A 17780-nucleotide genomic window follows, 5' to 3' on the forward strand; every position below is an offset into this window, starting at 1 on the left:
TTCGTCCTTCCGTCGATCGCTGGAACGCAGGTGAGCACGGGTGTTGATGAGCAGATGAGGGCTGGCTGGCGTAGGTGGAGCACTAATGTTTTTATCATAGCTCTGTGAGGTCCCGTTGCTAAGTTAGCTTCAATGGCGTCGTTAGCAACAGCATTGCTAATCTTCGCCAGGCTGGAAAGCATTAACTGTGTAGTTACATGTCCATGGTTTAATAGTATTGTTGATCTTCTGTCTATCCTTCCAGTCAGGGGTCTATTTCTTTTGTTTATATCTGCATTCGAGCCCGATGCTATCACGTTAGCTCCGTAGCTAAAGTGTTTCGCCGATGTATTGTCGTGGAGATAAAAGTCACTGTGAATGTCCATTTTGCGTTCTCGACTCTCATTTTCAAGAGGATATAGTATCCGAGGTGGTTTAAAATACAAGTCCGTGATCCACAATAGAAAAAGGAGAAAGTGTGGAATCCAATGAGCCAGCTTGTAACTAAGTTATGGTAAGAGCGAAAAAAGATACGTCCTGCACTGCACTATAGTCCTTCACTCTCACTTTCCTCATCCACAAATCTTTCATCCTCGCTCAAATTAATGGGGTAATCGTCACTTTCTCGGTCCGAATCGCTCTCGCTGCTGGTGTAAACAATGGGGAAATGTGAGCAGCACTCCAGCTTGTGACGTCACGCTACTTCCGGTACAGGCAAGGCTTTTTTTTTATCAGCGACCAAAAGTTGCGAACTTTATCTTTGATGTTCTCTACTAAATCCTTTCAGCAAAAATATGGCAATATCGCGAAATGATCAAGTATGACACATAGAATGGAACTGCTATCCCCGTTTAAGTAAGAAAAAATCATTTCAGTAGGCCTTTAAGGGCTACCAAAAGTGCCTTATTGCAGTGAAACTTGCCAAGGGACATGTAAGCAAATATTAACATTGCTGTATGTATACTTTTGACCCAGCACATTTGCTCACATTTTCAGTAGACCCATAATAAATTCATAAAAGAACCAAACTTCATGAATGTTTTTTGTGACCAACAAGTATGTGCTCCAATCACTCTATCACAAAAAAATAAGACTTGTAGAAATTATTGGAAACTCAAGACAGCCATGACATTATGTTCTTTACAAGTGTATGTAAACTTTTGACCACGACTGTATATACACAGCCATTTATATGATGTGTCAGTCGGTTCCTCTTTCATGTACTCACAGAGAGCTGTCCACGCAGCTCCAGAGGAAGGTCTCTGAGGGTTCCTGGACTTGTCGGGGACATCACTGATATAGACGGTCGCTCCATTTTCTGTGACTCGAAGGAACTGGAACCTGCTGAAGGATGAGAGCAGCACAGGCATTGAAGGAATAACCCACAAATGGAGGGATATAAAAGCAAAGAAAAGAAAAGAACAACCCTTAAAAAGATACTTACTTGATTCTAGAGGAGGGTGCGATGACTCTGGAATTCTTGGGATGTCCCTATAAAAATGCAAGACAACTGAACGCCTTGATTGTCCCAAACCTCTGAGATCTATTAATATTTTTAAAGACCAAGTCAATTTACAGTAACAGTTACAAGAAGAATCCTTTTGAATAATAAATGCTGTCAATGACGTGATGATGTATGTGTGAATATTCAAGGTGCTGGGAAGTAGGGGGGAAAACAATGAAAAGGAGGATTTTATATGAAGGATTTAAGGCAGTGGTTCTTAACCTGGATTGGATCGAACCCTAGGGGTTCGTTGAGTCGGCCTCAGGGGTTCGGCAGAGCCTCCGCCGCGGAGGTAAAGACACGCCCGATTCATCGTGTAAACAAAAACTTCTCCCTGGCGGCGTATAATGGATACCCCCAAACAATGTTCCCTCTAATTTTCCATATGTGTGCACTGCAAAAAGTTAGTGTTCAAAAAAAAGAAAAAAACCCCCCCACAAATGAGGGGTATTTTATTTGAACTAAGCAAAATTATCTGCCAATAGAACAAGAACATTTGGCTTGTCAAGACTTTCCAAAACAAGTCAAATTAGCTAACCTCAATGAACCCAAAAATACCTTAAAATAAGTATATTCTCACTAAAGTGCACTTTTCTTGGTAGAAAAAAAAAAAAGAGACCTTTTTGCTCAATATGTTGAAAATTATTCTTAAATGAAGTAAATGCTAGTGCCATTATCTTGACATAATGATATGCGCTCGGCATTACATTTCTTGAAACCAGCAAACTTATACTAAAAAGTAATTTATTGTTCTTAATGGAAAGGCAACAAGGCAACCGCTTGTTACTCTCGGGGTCTCCTAGCCGCTCAGGCAAATCATATTGTCTAAAAATGCATTTTTCCATTGATAACATGACATCATCGCGTCAAGTGCGTGCTCTTTCAGTCAATTAGTGCGCATATATACAGCCCGGCCCCCGGCCAAAAATGTTTTAATTGTAATTTAGAAGAATTCATCTGTATGTGCATGAACTATTTCTATCCAAAATTGTTAGAAATGTCAAACGTTAAATGTTTAAATATTAACTGTCAGTTTACTGTACTGTGCCAACTGTACTACTATATGAGTACCTATTTTCTCTTGTTTCATTGAAAATAAAACAGCAAAGTCCATTTGGCTGTCATCTGTTTTAATTATGAGACACGATTGTGTCAAAGTCATGATTTTTTTTTTCCATGCTTGAAATAAGAAATGATTACTTTAAAAAAGTAGTTTTCTACTTGTGAGTGTTGATGACACAGCTTTTCAACAGTTGATATTCTAGTTTCAAGCATGTTTTACTCAATATAGGTCATCAAATCTCAGCTACAAGCTGTAATATCTTACTGAGATCATTTAGGACCAAAACCCTTAAAACAAGTAAAACACTCTAACATAAAATCGGCTTAAATAAAATCTGACTAAATAACAAGTTCAATGTTTTATTATTGTAATCAAATGACAGCAGTCATTTCCATGGGATTATTTTCTAATATAAGTGTTTTGGCCCACTTACAATGACTATAACATATTGTTTTTCATGAGCTGTGTACTAATATTATATGTCTGGGTAGGGGGTCCTGCTTTGGAATTAATGTGTACCCCTTTCAGATATCACATTTAGTTCCCACTAAAACATTCACATGTTGCACAATGAGATGTAAACATGGGATCATGTGTACATTCCTGTAAATTTCTGTTTGTAAAATATATCTTTATTAGTATTTCTTTAATATAATAACTAGAGATGTCCGATAATGGCTTTTTTGCCGATATTCCGATATTGTCCAACTCTGAATCACCGATTCCGATATCAACCGGTACCGATATATACAGTCGTGCAATTAACACATTATTATGCCTAATTTTGTTGTGATGCCCCGCTGGATGCATTAAACAATGTAACAAGGTTTTCCAAAATAAATCAACTCAAGTTATGGAAAAAAAATGCCAACATGGCACTGCCATATTTATTATTGAAGTCACAAAGTGCATTATTTTTTTTAACATGCCTCAAAACAGCAGCTTGGAATTTGGGACATGCTCTCCCTGAGAGAGCATGAGGAGGTTGAGGTGGGCGGGTTTGAGGTGGGGGGGGTAGGGAGTAGCGGGGGGTGTATATTGTAGCGTCCTGGAAGAGTTAGTGCTGCAAGGGGTTCTGGGTATTTGTTCTGTTGTGTTTATGTTGTGTTACGGTGCGGCTGTTCTCTCGAAACGTGTTTGTCATTCTTGTTTGGTGTGGGTTCACAGTGTGGCGTATATTTGTAACAGTGCTAAAGTTGTTTATACGGGCACCCTCAGTGTGACCTGTATGGCTGTTGACCAAGTATGCTTTGCATTCACTTGTGTGTGTGAAAAGCCGTAGATATTATGTGATTGGGCCGGCACGCAAAGGCAGTGCCTTTAAGGTTTATTGGCGCTCTGTACTCCACCCTAAGTCCGTGTACACAGCGGCGTTTTAAAAAGTCATAAATATTACTTTTTGAAACCGATAATTTTGAAACCGATAATGATAATTTCCGATATTACATTTTAAAGCATTTATCGGCCGATAATATCTCTATTAATAACATCATTTTATGATTACGGTTCGGGTTCAGTGAATGCGCATATGAAACCGGTGGGGTTCGGTACCTCCAACAAGGTTAAGAACCACTGATTGAAGGTAAGTTATGGGGTAGAGGGTCCACCAATTCAATTGACACTACTTACTGATATGCTTTATATACTTTTCTCAAGAGGTTTTTGGACATAATTCGATGAATCGATCTTTTAAATAAAAGGAAGGAGAAAATAAAAGTGTCTGTCAGAAAATAAATTGGAACACTTCAGATAATTCTTAGGCACTCGTGAAGCCAATCTTACCCGATGGGTCTCGATACAATTAGTTCCACCTGAGGCTCGGCCTTGGATTCAAGAATAATGTTGTACACTTCTTTCTTGGTTGCGCCCGGCAGTGATTTTCCATTCCACTGCAACACCTCATCACCTGGAACAAGAAATGGTAGCAAAACATTGATTAAAATGAATGGAAGTGTGAGTGTTATAACCGTCGTGGACATTTTTGTTTTGTCCCAAGCTTGAATTGTAATTAAGTCAGGGACCTGAGCACTAACGAATGAGCACTTTATGTTACTAATCCGTTCCAAAAGGTCCATCAAAAACCAAATCGTAGGACACCAAAAACTATTTTCCACTAGGACACATTCTATTGAGGCACCCAAAAATATAGACGCAAAGCACATTTTATCGAGAATAATTACAGTTTTCCATGCAGAAAACAATATAAAAATACATTGTAGAAGTTGCGTCCTCGCAGTCCCACTGTCACAAACGGCACAGGATCCAAGCATGCAGGTTTTTAGAGGGTTTTAATGATCATATGTTTGTAACAAAATGTTTCTCTCGCAGAACGTGACTTTTCAGCCACGTCCGTATCCTCTCTCCCCTCCTGCTCCCGGCCGCTTACTGTTAAAGACAACAGATGATTAGATCAACACGTACCGCCTGTGAAATCTAACCACCCGCCAGCTGTGTCTCGCCGTCAGCACTGCCACGCCCCCGTCTGATGGTGGTCTGTCCTTCAGCACCATGGACAGAGGCGGTGACCTTTGCTCCTGCAGACAGCGCTGGCCCCATCACCCTCCGCATACATATAAATAAGGATTTAAATGGCCCAACGGAAATTTAACTAGCGGTGTCCCAATCCGATATTTATATTTGCTATCGGTCAGATACCAACAAAATAATGTGAATCAAATTATATGGGCGTGCTTAAAAAATGTCCGACATAAGCCTCCGATTCAAGCAGTCCATTCCAAGCTCCGCTTCAGTCACACATAAGACGACCGGCTCACTGAACTTTGTGGATATTATTAAAAAATAAAATGTCCTAATACCATAAAATAAAAAAAAATTACACTCATTAAAATCTATTACAATTGATGATGGGAAATAGGAAAAACACTCTCTCTACACTTATCCATGTTTGGCGCATTTTAGCTGCTTTAAGAAGGTCGTCACACAAGTTAACAAAGTAGGAATTAAACTTTCACATACTCTTGATAACCAATTATAATATATATTAATTATATATCCATTATATTATTATAATATGTACACGTATATACAAAACCCAAAACCAGTGAAGTTGGCACGTTGTGTAAATCGTGAATAAAAACAGAATACAATGATTTGCAAATCCTTTTTAACTTATATTCAATTGAATAGACTGCAAAGACAAGATACTTAACGTTCAAACTGGTAAACTTTGTTATATTAAATATTAGTTCTGGCAAACAAGACTGACAAAGTTGAAGAATGCTCATCAAACACTTATTTGAAACATCCCACAGGTGAAAATGCTAATTGTGAACAGGTGGGTGCCATGATTGGGTATAAAAGCAGCTTCCACGAAATGCTCAGTCATTCACAAATAAGAATGGGGCGAGGGTCACCACTTTGTGAACAAATGCGTGAGCAAAATGTCAAATTCATACATTTATCAACAACACCCAGAAACGCTGCCGGCTTCGCTGGGCCCGAGCTCATCTAAGATGGACTGCTGCAAAGTGGAAAAGTGTTCTATGGTCTGACGAGTTCACTTTTCAAATTGTTTTTGGAAACTGTGGACGTCGTGTCCTCCGGACCAAAGAGGAAAAGAACCATCCGGATTGTTATAGGCGCAAAGTGTAAAAGCCAGCATGTGTGATGGTATGGGGGTGTATTAGTGCCCAAGACATGGGTAACTTACACATCTGTGATGGCACCATTAATGCTGAAAGGTACATACAGGTTTTGGAGCAACATATGTTGCCATACAAGCAACTTCTTTTTCATGGACGCCCCTGCTTATTTCAGCAAGATAATGCCAAGCCACATTCTGCATGTGTTACAACAGCGTGGCTTCGTAGTAAAAGAGTGCGGGTACTAGACTGGCCTGCCTGTAGTCCAGTCAAAATTATAATTTCAAAAAACATATTAAAAGTGAAACAATTTAATATTTGAACTCACAATTTGTAGCATCTATTCGACACCGTATACGTTTCTCTTTAAATATCCTTCTTGAAAATGGACTTGCAAATATATATCTGCTACCTAATCAACGTTTTATTCTCCTTCTCTGCTATCCTGGTCTGGCTACGGCGCCACACTTCCTGCTTCCTGCTAAATTGAAACTTGTGATTGGATACTCACTTTGGCGTGACAAGTGAGTATCCAATCACAGTCTCGTTAACATCAGGCTACTGTTGCGTTTGACCAGTCTATCTCTCAGGGAATTAAAGTCACTGGTTAATCCGTAGTTCTTTCAGATGACATATATGCAGAGTAAGAAGGACCATCAAGACAGAATAGGAATATTATCATGTTTTACTGAAGCTTCAGGAGACCAGCCCACATCAATACAGTCATACCGTCATCTCGGGACGGTCTAACATTCAAACGGAAGAGACAACTTCTTGAATACGAACACAGAAAGGAATACAGGCTCATTGTTCTACTACAGATAAGATATAAGGGAGTACTCCAACTCCTACATTGCAAGCCTTCAAGGTAACACACACAGTTTAATTGCGGACATATTCCTAAAAAAATTGAAAGAGTACAAATGGACAAACACCAGCTGCTTCAAACATGACTATGAATAAAGAAAGAACTCTTAAACATATATGCATTCTCCACACTACCTAGATAGGCTACTGTCAACAACTTGTGATCTGATTGGCTATCGCAACTGTCTATCAACTGTATGCGTTCTGAAATTCCTGAAGAGTATCCAATCACAGGTTCAACGTGAGGCCATCTAGAAGGCCTTACTGACAACAACTCGTGATCTGATTGGCTATCGCAACTGTCTATCAACTGTATGTCCCCGTTCGCCTACAGTGCACGGGACGCCCGCATTGTTGATTCTGAAGACCTCGGGCAGATTTGGTACAGCATGGCAACATAAGCTAGCTGAATCCTGATTGGATACAAACTAAACCTAAAAACAACAGCACTGGAACGAGCATAATATGACATGAAGAGAATATGAATACTTTTAGATATTTAGGGAAAGTAAATAAAAAAATAATTGTATCTTTAATTATGATTTCTGGTTATGTTAGGCCAGCAGAGAAGGTCTTAATGGCCCAGACGGCCCGAAACTGATGAAACGTGTAAAATTATTTGTTTGGGCTTTCGAATCCGCGGAATGATACGGGGACAAACAGACGAGTTATAGTTGGTTCCTAGAGCCAACACAGAACTTGGAAAAAACAAAATTCAGTTATGCTGCTCCCTGGTCATGGAATGACACCCAGAAAGATCTGAGGCTACCAGAATTGATCACTTTGGGGGAGTTTAAAGGCCTACTGAAAGCCACTACTACCGACCACGCAGTCTGATAGTTTATATATCAAGGATGAAATCTTAACATTGCAACACATGCCAATACGGCCGGGTTAACTTATAAAGTGCAATTTTAAATTTCCCGCTAAACTTCCGGTTGAAAACGTCTATGTATGATGACGTATGCGCGTGACGTCAATGGTTGAAACGGAAGTATTTGGACACATTGTATCCAATACAAAAAGATCTGTTTTCATCTCAAAATTCCACAGTATTCTGGACATCTGTGTTGGTGAATCTTTTGCAATTTGTTTAATGAACAATGAAGACTGCAAAGAAGAAAGCTGTAGGTGGGATCGGTGTATTAGCGGCGGGCTGCAGCAACACAACCAGGAGGACTTTGACTTGGATAGCAGATGCGCTATCCGACGCTAGCCGCCGACCGCATCGATGATCGGGTGAAGTCCTTCGTCGCGCCGTCGATTTCTGGAACGCAGGTGAGCACGGGTGTTGATGAGCAGATGAGGGCTGGCTGGCGTAGGTGGATAGCTAATGTTTTTAGCATAGCTCTATGAGGTCCCGTAGCTAAGTTAGCTTCAATGGCGTCGTTGGCAACAGCATTGTTAAGCTTCGTCAGGCTGGAAAGCATTAACCGTATATTTACAGGTCCATGGTTTAATAGTATTGTTGATTTTCTGTCTATCCTTCCAGTCAGGGGCTTATTTCTTTTGTTTCTATCTGCAGTTAAGCCCGATGCTAGCACGTTAGCTCCGTAGCTAAAGTGCTTCGCCGATGTATTGTCGTGGAGATAAAAGTCACTGTGAATGTCCATTTCGCGTTCTCGACTCTCATTTTCAAGAGGATATAGTATCCGAGGTGGTTTAAAATACAAATCCGTGATCCACAATAGAAAAAGGAGAGAGTGTGGAATCCAATGAGCCAGCTTGTACCTAAGTTACGGTCAGAGCGAAAAAAGATACGTCCTGCACTCCACTCTAGTCCTTCACTCTCACGTACCTCATCCACAAATCTTTCATCCTCGCTCAAATTAATGGGGTAATCGTCGCTTTCTCGGTCCGAATCGCTCTCGCTGCTGGTGTAAACAATGGGGAAATGTGAGGAACCCTTCAACCTGTGACGTCACGCTACTTCCGGTACAGGCAAGGCTTTTTTAATCAGCGACCAAAAGTTGCGAACTTTATCGTCGATGTTCTCTACTAAATCCTTTCAGCAAAAATATGGCAATATCGCGAAATGATCAAGTATGACACAAAGAATGGATCTGCTATCCCCGTTTAAATAAAAAAAACATAATTTCAGTAGGCCTTTAAGTCCATTTTAAAAGATCGAGAAACCAGTTCTCTTGGGAAATGGACTTGCTTTGAATTATTACTTAATCGTTTTAAATTATTTTTTGACCTGTTGTGGCATGACGGCTGTTGTTCTGTTGTATTGTCTTGTTGTAATTATTATTGTATCTGTGGAGGGAGGTGTGGCCAGCGCTGCCTGCAGGAGCAAAGGTCACCGCCTCTGTCCATGGTGCTGGAGGACAGAGCACCATCAGTGCGTGGCAGTGCTGACGGCGAGACACATCTGGCAGGTGATTAGATTTCACAGGTGGTACGTGCTAATCTTATCATCTGTTGTCCTTAACGGTAGGCGGCCGGGAGCAGGAGGGGAGAGAGGATACGGACGTGACTGAAAGAGTTGGACACAAATCTATGCACATTACAAAATGTATTATAACTGCACGCTTGGCTCTTGTGCTAGGAGGCAACATCCACAGTATCTTTGTTTGGGCTCTTGAAAAAGAGATTTTAATCTCAACGAGTCTTTACCTGGTTAAAAAAAAGAAATTGATTGATTGATTGATTGATATGGCATAAAATAATAATAATTCAGCGGAAGCTTTCACCGAAACCAGAATCCTACGCAGGGCGAGGTGTACGAAAACCGAGCTCCCACTGAATGTGAAAAATGCAAACCTGCTGACCTGCTCTTAAATGTCCCACCACGTCTGCCAGGCTTCCTTTCTTGACTTTGGTGATGAAGGCCCCGAGTCTTCCCGTCTCTGTCATCTTCCCACCTATAACCTGCGCACATGGAAGAGGCAGAAGACATTAAAATGTACCAGTCAATGATGATTGACCGGCAACATTTTGAGACGTTGCTACTTGGTTTGAAAAAAAACACAAAAGAAGGTAGAATTCAGTGTTCAGTGTTGCCAAAAGTATTTGGCCACCCATCCAAATGATCAGAATCAGGTGTCCTAATAAAACCAAGCACTTAGGCATATGAGACATTTGTGAAAGAATGGGCCGCTCTCAGTGATTTCCAGCGTGGAACTGTCATAGGATGCCACCTGTGCAACAAATCCAGTCGTGAAATTTCCTCGCTCCTAAATAGTCCAAAGTCAACTGTCGGCTTCATTAAAAGAAAATGGAAACGTTTGGGAACAACAGCAACTCAGCCACAAAGTGGTAGGCCACTTAAACTGACGAGAGAGGGGTCAGTGGATACTGAAGAGGCCGCCGACTTTCTGCACAGTCAGTTGCTCCAATTAGCCCACGTACAGTACGCAGAGAGCTTCATGGAATGGGTTTCCATGGCCGAGCGGCTGTATCTAAGCCATACATCACCAAGTCCAATGCAAAGCGTCGGATGCAGTGGTGTAAAGCACATCGCCACTGGACTCTAGAGCAGTGGAGACGCCTTCTCTTGAGGTATTTCCCTGCTCGTCAGGGGATGAGCAGGGAAACCTGTGAAACAGGCTTGTAGGGATGATATAGCCTCTGTGTTTTTTCCTGACCTAACTTATGTATATATATACATATACACTACCGTTCAAAAGTTTGGGGTCACCCAAACAATTTTGTGGAATAGCCTTTATTTCTAAGAACAAGAATAGACTGTCGAGTTTCAGATGAAAGTTCTCTTTTTCTGGCCATTTTGAGCGTTTAATTGACCCCACAAATGTGATGCTCCAGAAACTCAATCTGCTCAAAGGAAGGTCAGTTTTGTAGCTTCTGTAACGAGCTCAACTGTTTTCAGATGTGTGAACATGATTGCACAAGGGTTTTCTAATCATCAATTAGCCTTCTGAGCCAATGAGCAAACACATTGTACCATTAGAACACTGGAGTGATAGTTGCTGGAAATGGGCCTCTATACACCTATGTAGATATTGCACCAAAAACCAGACATTTGCAGCTAGAATAGTCATTTACCACATTAGCAAAGTTAAGACTAGTTTAAAGTTATCTTCATTGAAAAGTACAGTGCTTTTCCTTAAAAAATAAGGACATTTCAATGTGACCCCAAACTTTTGAACGGTAGTGTATAAGGTGGCGACTTGTCCAGGGTGTACCCCGCCTTCCGCCCGAATGCAGCTGAGATAGGCTCCAGCTTCATGAGATGGGTTTTCATGGCCGATCAGCTGCATCTAAGCCATACATCACCAAGTCCAATGCAAAGCGTCGGATGCAGTGGTGTAAAGCAGTAGTCCCCAAACTTGTTGTACTTTTTGTGTGATTTAATAAAAAAATAAAAAAATAATTATTATTATTTATTTTTTTAATTTCTTGTGCGGCCCGGTACCAATCGATCCGCGGCCCGGTGGTTGGGGACCGCTGGTGTAAAGCACGTCGCCACTGGACTCTAGAGCAGTGGAGACGCCTTCTCTGGAGTGATGAATCCTGCTTTTCCATCTGGCAATCTGATGGGTGAGTCTGGGTTTGGAGGTTGCCAGGAGAACGCTACATTTCGGACTGCATTGTGCCGAGTGTGAAATTTGGTGGAGGAGGAATTATGGTGTGGGGTTGTTTTTCAGGAGTTGGGCTTGGCCCCTTAGTTCCAGTGAAAGGAACTTTGAATGCTCCAGGACACCAAAACATGTTGGACAATTCCATGCTCCCAACCTTATGGGAACAGTTTGGAGCAGGCCCCTTCATCTTCCAACATGACTGTGCACCAGTGCACAAAGCAAGGACATGGATGACATAGTCTGGTGTGGATGAACTTGACTGGCCTGCACAGAGTCCTGACCTGAACCCGATAGAACACCTTTGGGATGAATTAGAACGGAGACTGAGAGCCAGGCCTTCTCGACCAACATCAGTGTGTGACCTCACCAATGCGCTTTTGCAAGAATGGTGGAAAAATTCCTATAAACACACTCCGCAACCTTGTGGACAGCCTTCCCAGAAGAGTTGAAGCTGTAATAGCTGCAAAAGGTGGATTGACATCATGTTGAACCCTATGGGTTAGGAATGGGATGGCACTTCAAGTTCATATGTGAGTCAAGGCAGGTGGCCAAATACTTTTGGCAATATAGTGTATATTCTCTAAATAACAGTGTACTTTTTCTAAATATACATTTGAATACTCTTGGAGAGGGTGGGGCATAATTACATTTGCAGACATACGCAGAAAGTAGGTTATAAATGTGACTGTGGAGAAAGGTTAACCAAAGTGTGACCAATACATATTATCCAGACCACATGGAAGTGGGTTAAATAAATAAATAATAATAAATAACAACAATAAATCAATAAAAATAATATAAATATAATAAAAAATAAATAAAATAATCATAGGTCCCCTTTCAAAGAAAGCGGGCGTACCTCTAAGGGCCATTTTTCTTTATGCCTTTGCACACCTCAGCAATTGGGCGGCAGCTATCGGTTATTATAGTAATCCAGTACTATTGATTAGGTTGTTCGAATGAAACACAGGTTGCATCCTTAATGAGTACTTTAGGGGGAAAAAATAAAATAAACAGGAATTGTTCTGCTTGCCATACATTTTATAATTTTTTTCTTAATAAATGCAATTCTTCAACATTGAAATTGCACTTTTAACATGTGTGCACTGACAAAAAAAAAATGTCTGCTGTTCGCCGCCACACTAATCATGGCACCCACACACATTTGCACTCTATTTCAGCAGCAATGTGGAAACAATTTTCGCATATTTAAAGTTCCGGGCAATCCATGCGGCCCATATTTGATATTTGAAACTCAATGTATTAATCACTGAATTGAGAACTGTGGTAAATCATGTCGTCTCCTTACTTTTAGTCCGAGGAGGGAGCCAGCTTCTCGAGGCATGGCTGATCTCTTGCTGAGCGTGATGCGTCCGATCAGATGATCGCCCTCTTTAGAAGGCTGCCACGTCACAGGATGCTATAGGGACAGCATATTTGTCATGAAATCCAATGCAATGCAAAAGAGAAATTAAGACCAAACTTAAAGGCCTACTGAAAGCCACTACTACCGACCACGCAGTCCGATAGTTTATATATCAATGATGAAATCTTAACATTGCAACACATGCCAATACGGCCGGGTTAACTTATAAAGTGCAATTTTAAACTTCCCGCCACACTTCCGCTTGAAAACGTCTATGTATGATGACGTATGCGCGTGACGTAGCCAGTTTAACAGAGGTATGGCTTCCCCATTGAAGCCAATACGAAATAGCTCTGTTTTCATCTCATTCCACAGTATTCTGGACATCTGTGTTGGTGAATCTGTTGCAATTTGTTCATTGCATTATGGAGAAAGAAGCTGAGCAAGCAAAGAAGAAAGTCGGTGCGAAGCGGAGTATTTTGCGAGGGAAGTCAGCAACACAACACAGCCGGTGTTTCATTGTTTACATTCCCGAAAGATGCAGTCAAGAACGAAGAACTCGGACAACAGAGACTCTAACCAGGAGGACTTTGATTTGGATACACAGACGCGATACCGTGAGTACGTAGCTGCGCTTCCAAACATTTGATCGCTTGCTATAACTAGCTCGAGCTAGTAGCTAGGAGCTAGCATATTAAACACCTAGGTGTTTGTTATGCGGGATTAATTTGTGGCATATTAAATATAAGCCTGGTTGTGTTGTGGCTAATAGAGTATATATATGTCTTGTGTTTATTTACTGTTGTAGTCATTCCCAGCTGAATATCAGGTCCCACCCGCGCGCTTCCAAACATTTGATCGCTTGCCCGTACGTGCGTGTCACTTACGTAACTTTGGTTAAATATATAAGCTTTATGAACCTTGGGTTAGGTCAGGGGTCGGCAACCCAAAATGTTGAACGAGCCATATTGGACCAAAAATACAAAAACAAATCTGTCTGGAGCCGCAAAAAAATAAAAGCCATATTACATGTGTCATGAGATATACATTTAATTAAGAGGACTTAAAGGAAACTAAATGACCTCAAATATAGCTACAAATGAGGCATAATGATGCAATATGTACATATAGCTAGCCTAAATAGCATGTTAGCATCGATTAGCTTGCAGTCATGCAGTGACCAAATATGTCTGATTAGCACTCCACACAAGTCAATAACATCAACAAAACTCACCTTTGTGCACTCATGCACAACGTTAAAAGTGTGGTGGACAAAATGAGACGGAAAAAGAAGTGGCATAAAACACGTCCTAGAACAGACCTGGGCATTCTGCGGCCCGCGGGCCGCATCCGGCCCTTTGTGCGTCCCTGTCCGGCCCGCGTGAGGCCAATTATAAATTACAAAATAAATTTAAAAAAGTATCTATGTCGAGTGTGCAATACAACGGTGCTGCTTTTGTTTTGAAAATCGTTATTTGTATTACTTCCGTGTGGACGTATGCGTGTGCGTGATTGTGAGTGAATGTGAACAACTGCAATTACAAAATAAAGTTGAAAAAACATCTATGTCCTGCGCGCAATACAACTGTGCTGCTTTTATTTTGAAAAGTATTATTTATGGGCGTGTGTCCGTGTGTAACCTGCGAGTGAAGGTGCACATGCAGCGACAAGTGATGCACGGTTTACACCCGAGACGCCAAAAAGAGAAAAGTTGATGAGGAATGGCGTGTTTTCAACAAGACATGAACTGCAAAGCAACGTCCCCTCACCTAAGGTGCGTGCCTGCGCAATTGCGCACTGCTCAAGCGTCCGCTGCGCGCAGCAAGTATATGCCGCGCACCAAATCAAATCCCATCTGAATTCTAAACAAAATAAACATATTTATTCTATATACTTATGCAATGCAACTTTGAGTGACAGTGACAACAAGCGGCCCTAATGGTGTTCGTCAACACCGTTCAATTGAACACCGTTCAATTATTGTAACGTCTATCGAGATGCTTCGAGGACAGGAATTATATCGATCACTTTATTGAACAAAACTGTTTATATTCGGACATAACCACACCAAAAACATGAGTAAAACACTTCTATCTCGAAAAACTAGTCATTTTCTGCCGTACAAACCAGGCCAAAACCAACTTGTCATCTGTCACCAACACGCATACCACTAAACCACTGGTACGTTTATGGCCACACAAAAAGTCGGACAACTCAAACATCACACAAAGTTACACTATGACTCCTCAGTCATACGTGTGCTTATTTTACTGTCATTTATTATTAATGTTAATTTATTTATATAAGTCATGGAATGCTGTTACACACACTATGTTGAAGTATTACTATTATTATTATTATTATTATTATTATTATTTATCTTACGGTATATATCAAAAATAATTGTCCTGGGTATGACTCAAAACTGCATCCGGTGATGAGGCTTCAGTTCGGGAGTTCTGGAGTTTTGGGGAAGGTGGAGTTACCCCTCAGTCATCATTGCTCCCAGGTCCACTCTGACCCGGGGTGGTAGTCCCTGTCAGGGTCCCAGCTATGGGTTGAATAGCATTTCAAAGACCTCAACGGTGGAAGTGGCGGAGGATGACACTGCATGTCACAACGGCACTGAAGGCGGATGAAGGCTGCAACAGAGGGTGGTCTCCAGTCGTCATGGATCCATGCCACTGGATCAAGGCCCCTCTCTGCCAAGGACCGTGTGGTGGCTGCAGGCGCATCAGTCTCCCCACGCTAAAAGACGTCACGCGCAGGCGTCCTCCCGAATGGGAATCCATCCATTCTGAGGACAGTCATACTCGACTACGAGTGACTGCCGATGATGATCAAAAATAATATTGAGCAAAATTTAATTGAAATATTGTCGATGTGGCCCTCCAGCAGTGCTCGGGTAGCTCATGCGGCCCCCGGTAAAAATTAATTGCCCACCCCTGTCCTAGAAAGTCGGAGAAAGTTATACATGTAAACAAACTATACGGTGAGTTCAAGGACCGCCAAAATTAGTAGGACAAAACGGCGCTCGCCCAATACTCGAATCAGTGAAGCACGTTTAAAATAAACAGTGTGATTTATAACAATTAGGGAGGTTTGTGTTATGTTTGTCCTCCTACAGAAACCATACTAAAACAAAAAAATAGATTTTTTTCCCCTCATCTTTTTCCATTCTTCATACATTTTTGAAAAATCTCCAGAGAGCCATTAGGGCGGCTCTAAAGAGCCGCACATGCGGCTCTAGAGCCGCGGGTTGCCGACCCCCGGGTTAGGTGAACGGTCCTTTGGGCTGAGTGAGTGTGTGTTGTGCAGGTGTTTGAATTGTATTGGCGGGTTATATATACGGGATCCCGTCCATATAACCCGCTCGAGCTATAACTAGCTCGAGCTAGTAGCTAGGAGCTAGCATAACAAACACTTAGGTGTTTGTTATGCGGGATTAATTTGTGGCATATTAAATATAAGCCTGGTTGTGTTGTGGCTAATAGAGTATATATATGTCTTGTGTTTATTTACTGTTGTAGTCATTCCCAGCTGAATATCAGGTCCCACCCGCGCGCTTCCAAACATTTGATTGCTTGCCCGTACGTGCGTGTCATGTACGTAACTTTGGTTAAATATATAAGCTTTATGAACCTTGGGTTAGGTGAACGGTTCTTTGGGCTGAGTGAGTGTGTGTGTTGTGCAGGTGTTTGAATTGTATTGGCGGGTTATATATACGGGATCCCGTCCATATAACCCGCTCGAGCTATAACTAGCTCGAGCTAGTAGCTAGGAGCTAGGAGCTAGCATAACAAACACCTAGGTGTTTTTATGCGGGATTAATTTGTGGCATATTAAATATAAGCCTTGTTGTGTTGTGGCTAATAGAGTATATATATGTCTTGTGTTTATTTACTGTTGTAGTCATTCCCAGCTGAATATCAGGTCACCCCCGGCTCTCACAGCATCTTCCCTATCTGAATCGCTTCCACTCCCCACTAGTCCTTCACTTGCATTTTCCTCATCCACAATCTTTCATCCTCGCTCAAATTAATGGGGAAATCGTCGCTTTCTCGGTCCGAATCTCTCTCACTTCTGGCGGCCATCATTGTAAACAATAGGGAACTTTGCGTATATGTTCAACTGACTACGTCGCGCTACTTCCGGTAGGGGCAAGCCTTTTTTTTTATCAGATACCAAAAGTTGCGATCTCTATCGTCGTTGATTTATACTAAATCCTTTCAGCAAAAATATGGCAATATCGCGAAATGATCAAGTATGACACATAGAATAGATCTGCTATCCCCGTTTAAATAAAACAATTTCATTTCAGTAGGCCTTTAACTGTACAGATAAGTTAGTAGTTAACGCAAACATGACACGTTTTAAAAAAGTAGTTGGTGTTTGACTGATACTTACATGCCACACTGCAGGGTCAAGTGGATGACAGTCCCAGTCACCTGCATATACAAAGCAAGTTAAAGGATAGTTTTGGTGCTGCAGCCAAATGATGTCATCCTAAAAGGGTGCAGAGATCATCAAGTGTGCCAGAGGAAATGATCCAGTTTCTACTGTACTGTAAAAAAAAAGTGCCTTGGTTCAAAAAAGGTTGGGAAATATTGGTTTAAGTGATAGAAACAGCATTTAAAAAAAAAAAAAAAAAAAACATCCACTGTTTTGTGCAAAAATGCATTACTTCACAGCATGGTTTGCCCTACAAGTAAGTGATATTGGCGCGGCGCCACGGTAAAATGAAAGCCGCCACTTCTTACAAATGAGCGTCTTGTGCGCAAAAACAAGTTAAAGTGCGACACAGGGGCCATTTGTGGCCCGCAGATCGAGTTTTGTTGGCCCCAGCATATTGTCG

The 17780-nt window shown here is 41.4% G+C and overlaps 1 protein-coding gene across 2 annotated transcripts in view; it reads right to left on the reverse strand.

Annotated features, from left to right (window-relative positions):
• rims1b (regulating synaptic membrane exocytosis 1b) overlaps nucleotides 1–17780 on the reverse strand; it is a 220202-nt gene that overhangs the window by 99389 nt on the left and 103033 nt on the right. The window contains exons 6-12 of one of the 2 annotated variants that reach the window (XM_062027187.1): nucleotides 17333–17373; nucleotides 12869–12979; nucleotides 9790–9889; nucleotides 4329–4452; nucleotides 4176–4232; nucleotides 1424–1470; nucleotides 1208–1323 (exon numbers count right to left, since the gene is read on the reverse strand). In XM_062027187.1, coding sequence (XP_061883171.1) covers nucleotides 1208–1323; nucleotides 1424–1470; nucleotides 4176–4232; nucleotides 4329–4452; nucleotides 9790–9889; nucleotides 12869–12979; nucleotides 17333–17373 — 596 coding nt within the window. The remainder of the gene's footprint in view (nucleotides 1–1207; nucleotides 1324–1423; nucleotides 1471–4175; nucleotides 4233–4328; nucleotides 4453–9789; nucleotides 9890–12868; nucleotides 12980–17332; nucleotides 17374–17780) is intronic. The other variant, XM_062027188.1, reaches the window with a different exon arrangement.

The sequence above is a fragment of the Entelurus aequoreus genome, linkage group LG18, assembly GCF_033978785.1.
Source record: "Entelurus aequoreus isolate RoL-2023_Sb linkage group LG18, RoL_Eaeq_v1.1, whole genome shotgun sequence".
Taxonomy (NCBI): domain Eukaryota; kingdom Metazoa; phylum Chordata; class Actinopteri; order Syngnathiformes; family Syngnathidae; genus Entelurus; species Entelurus aequoreus.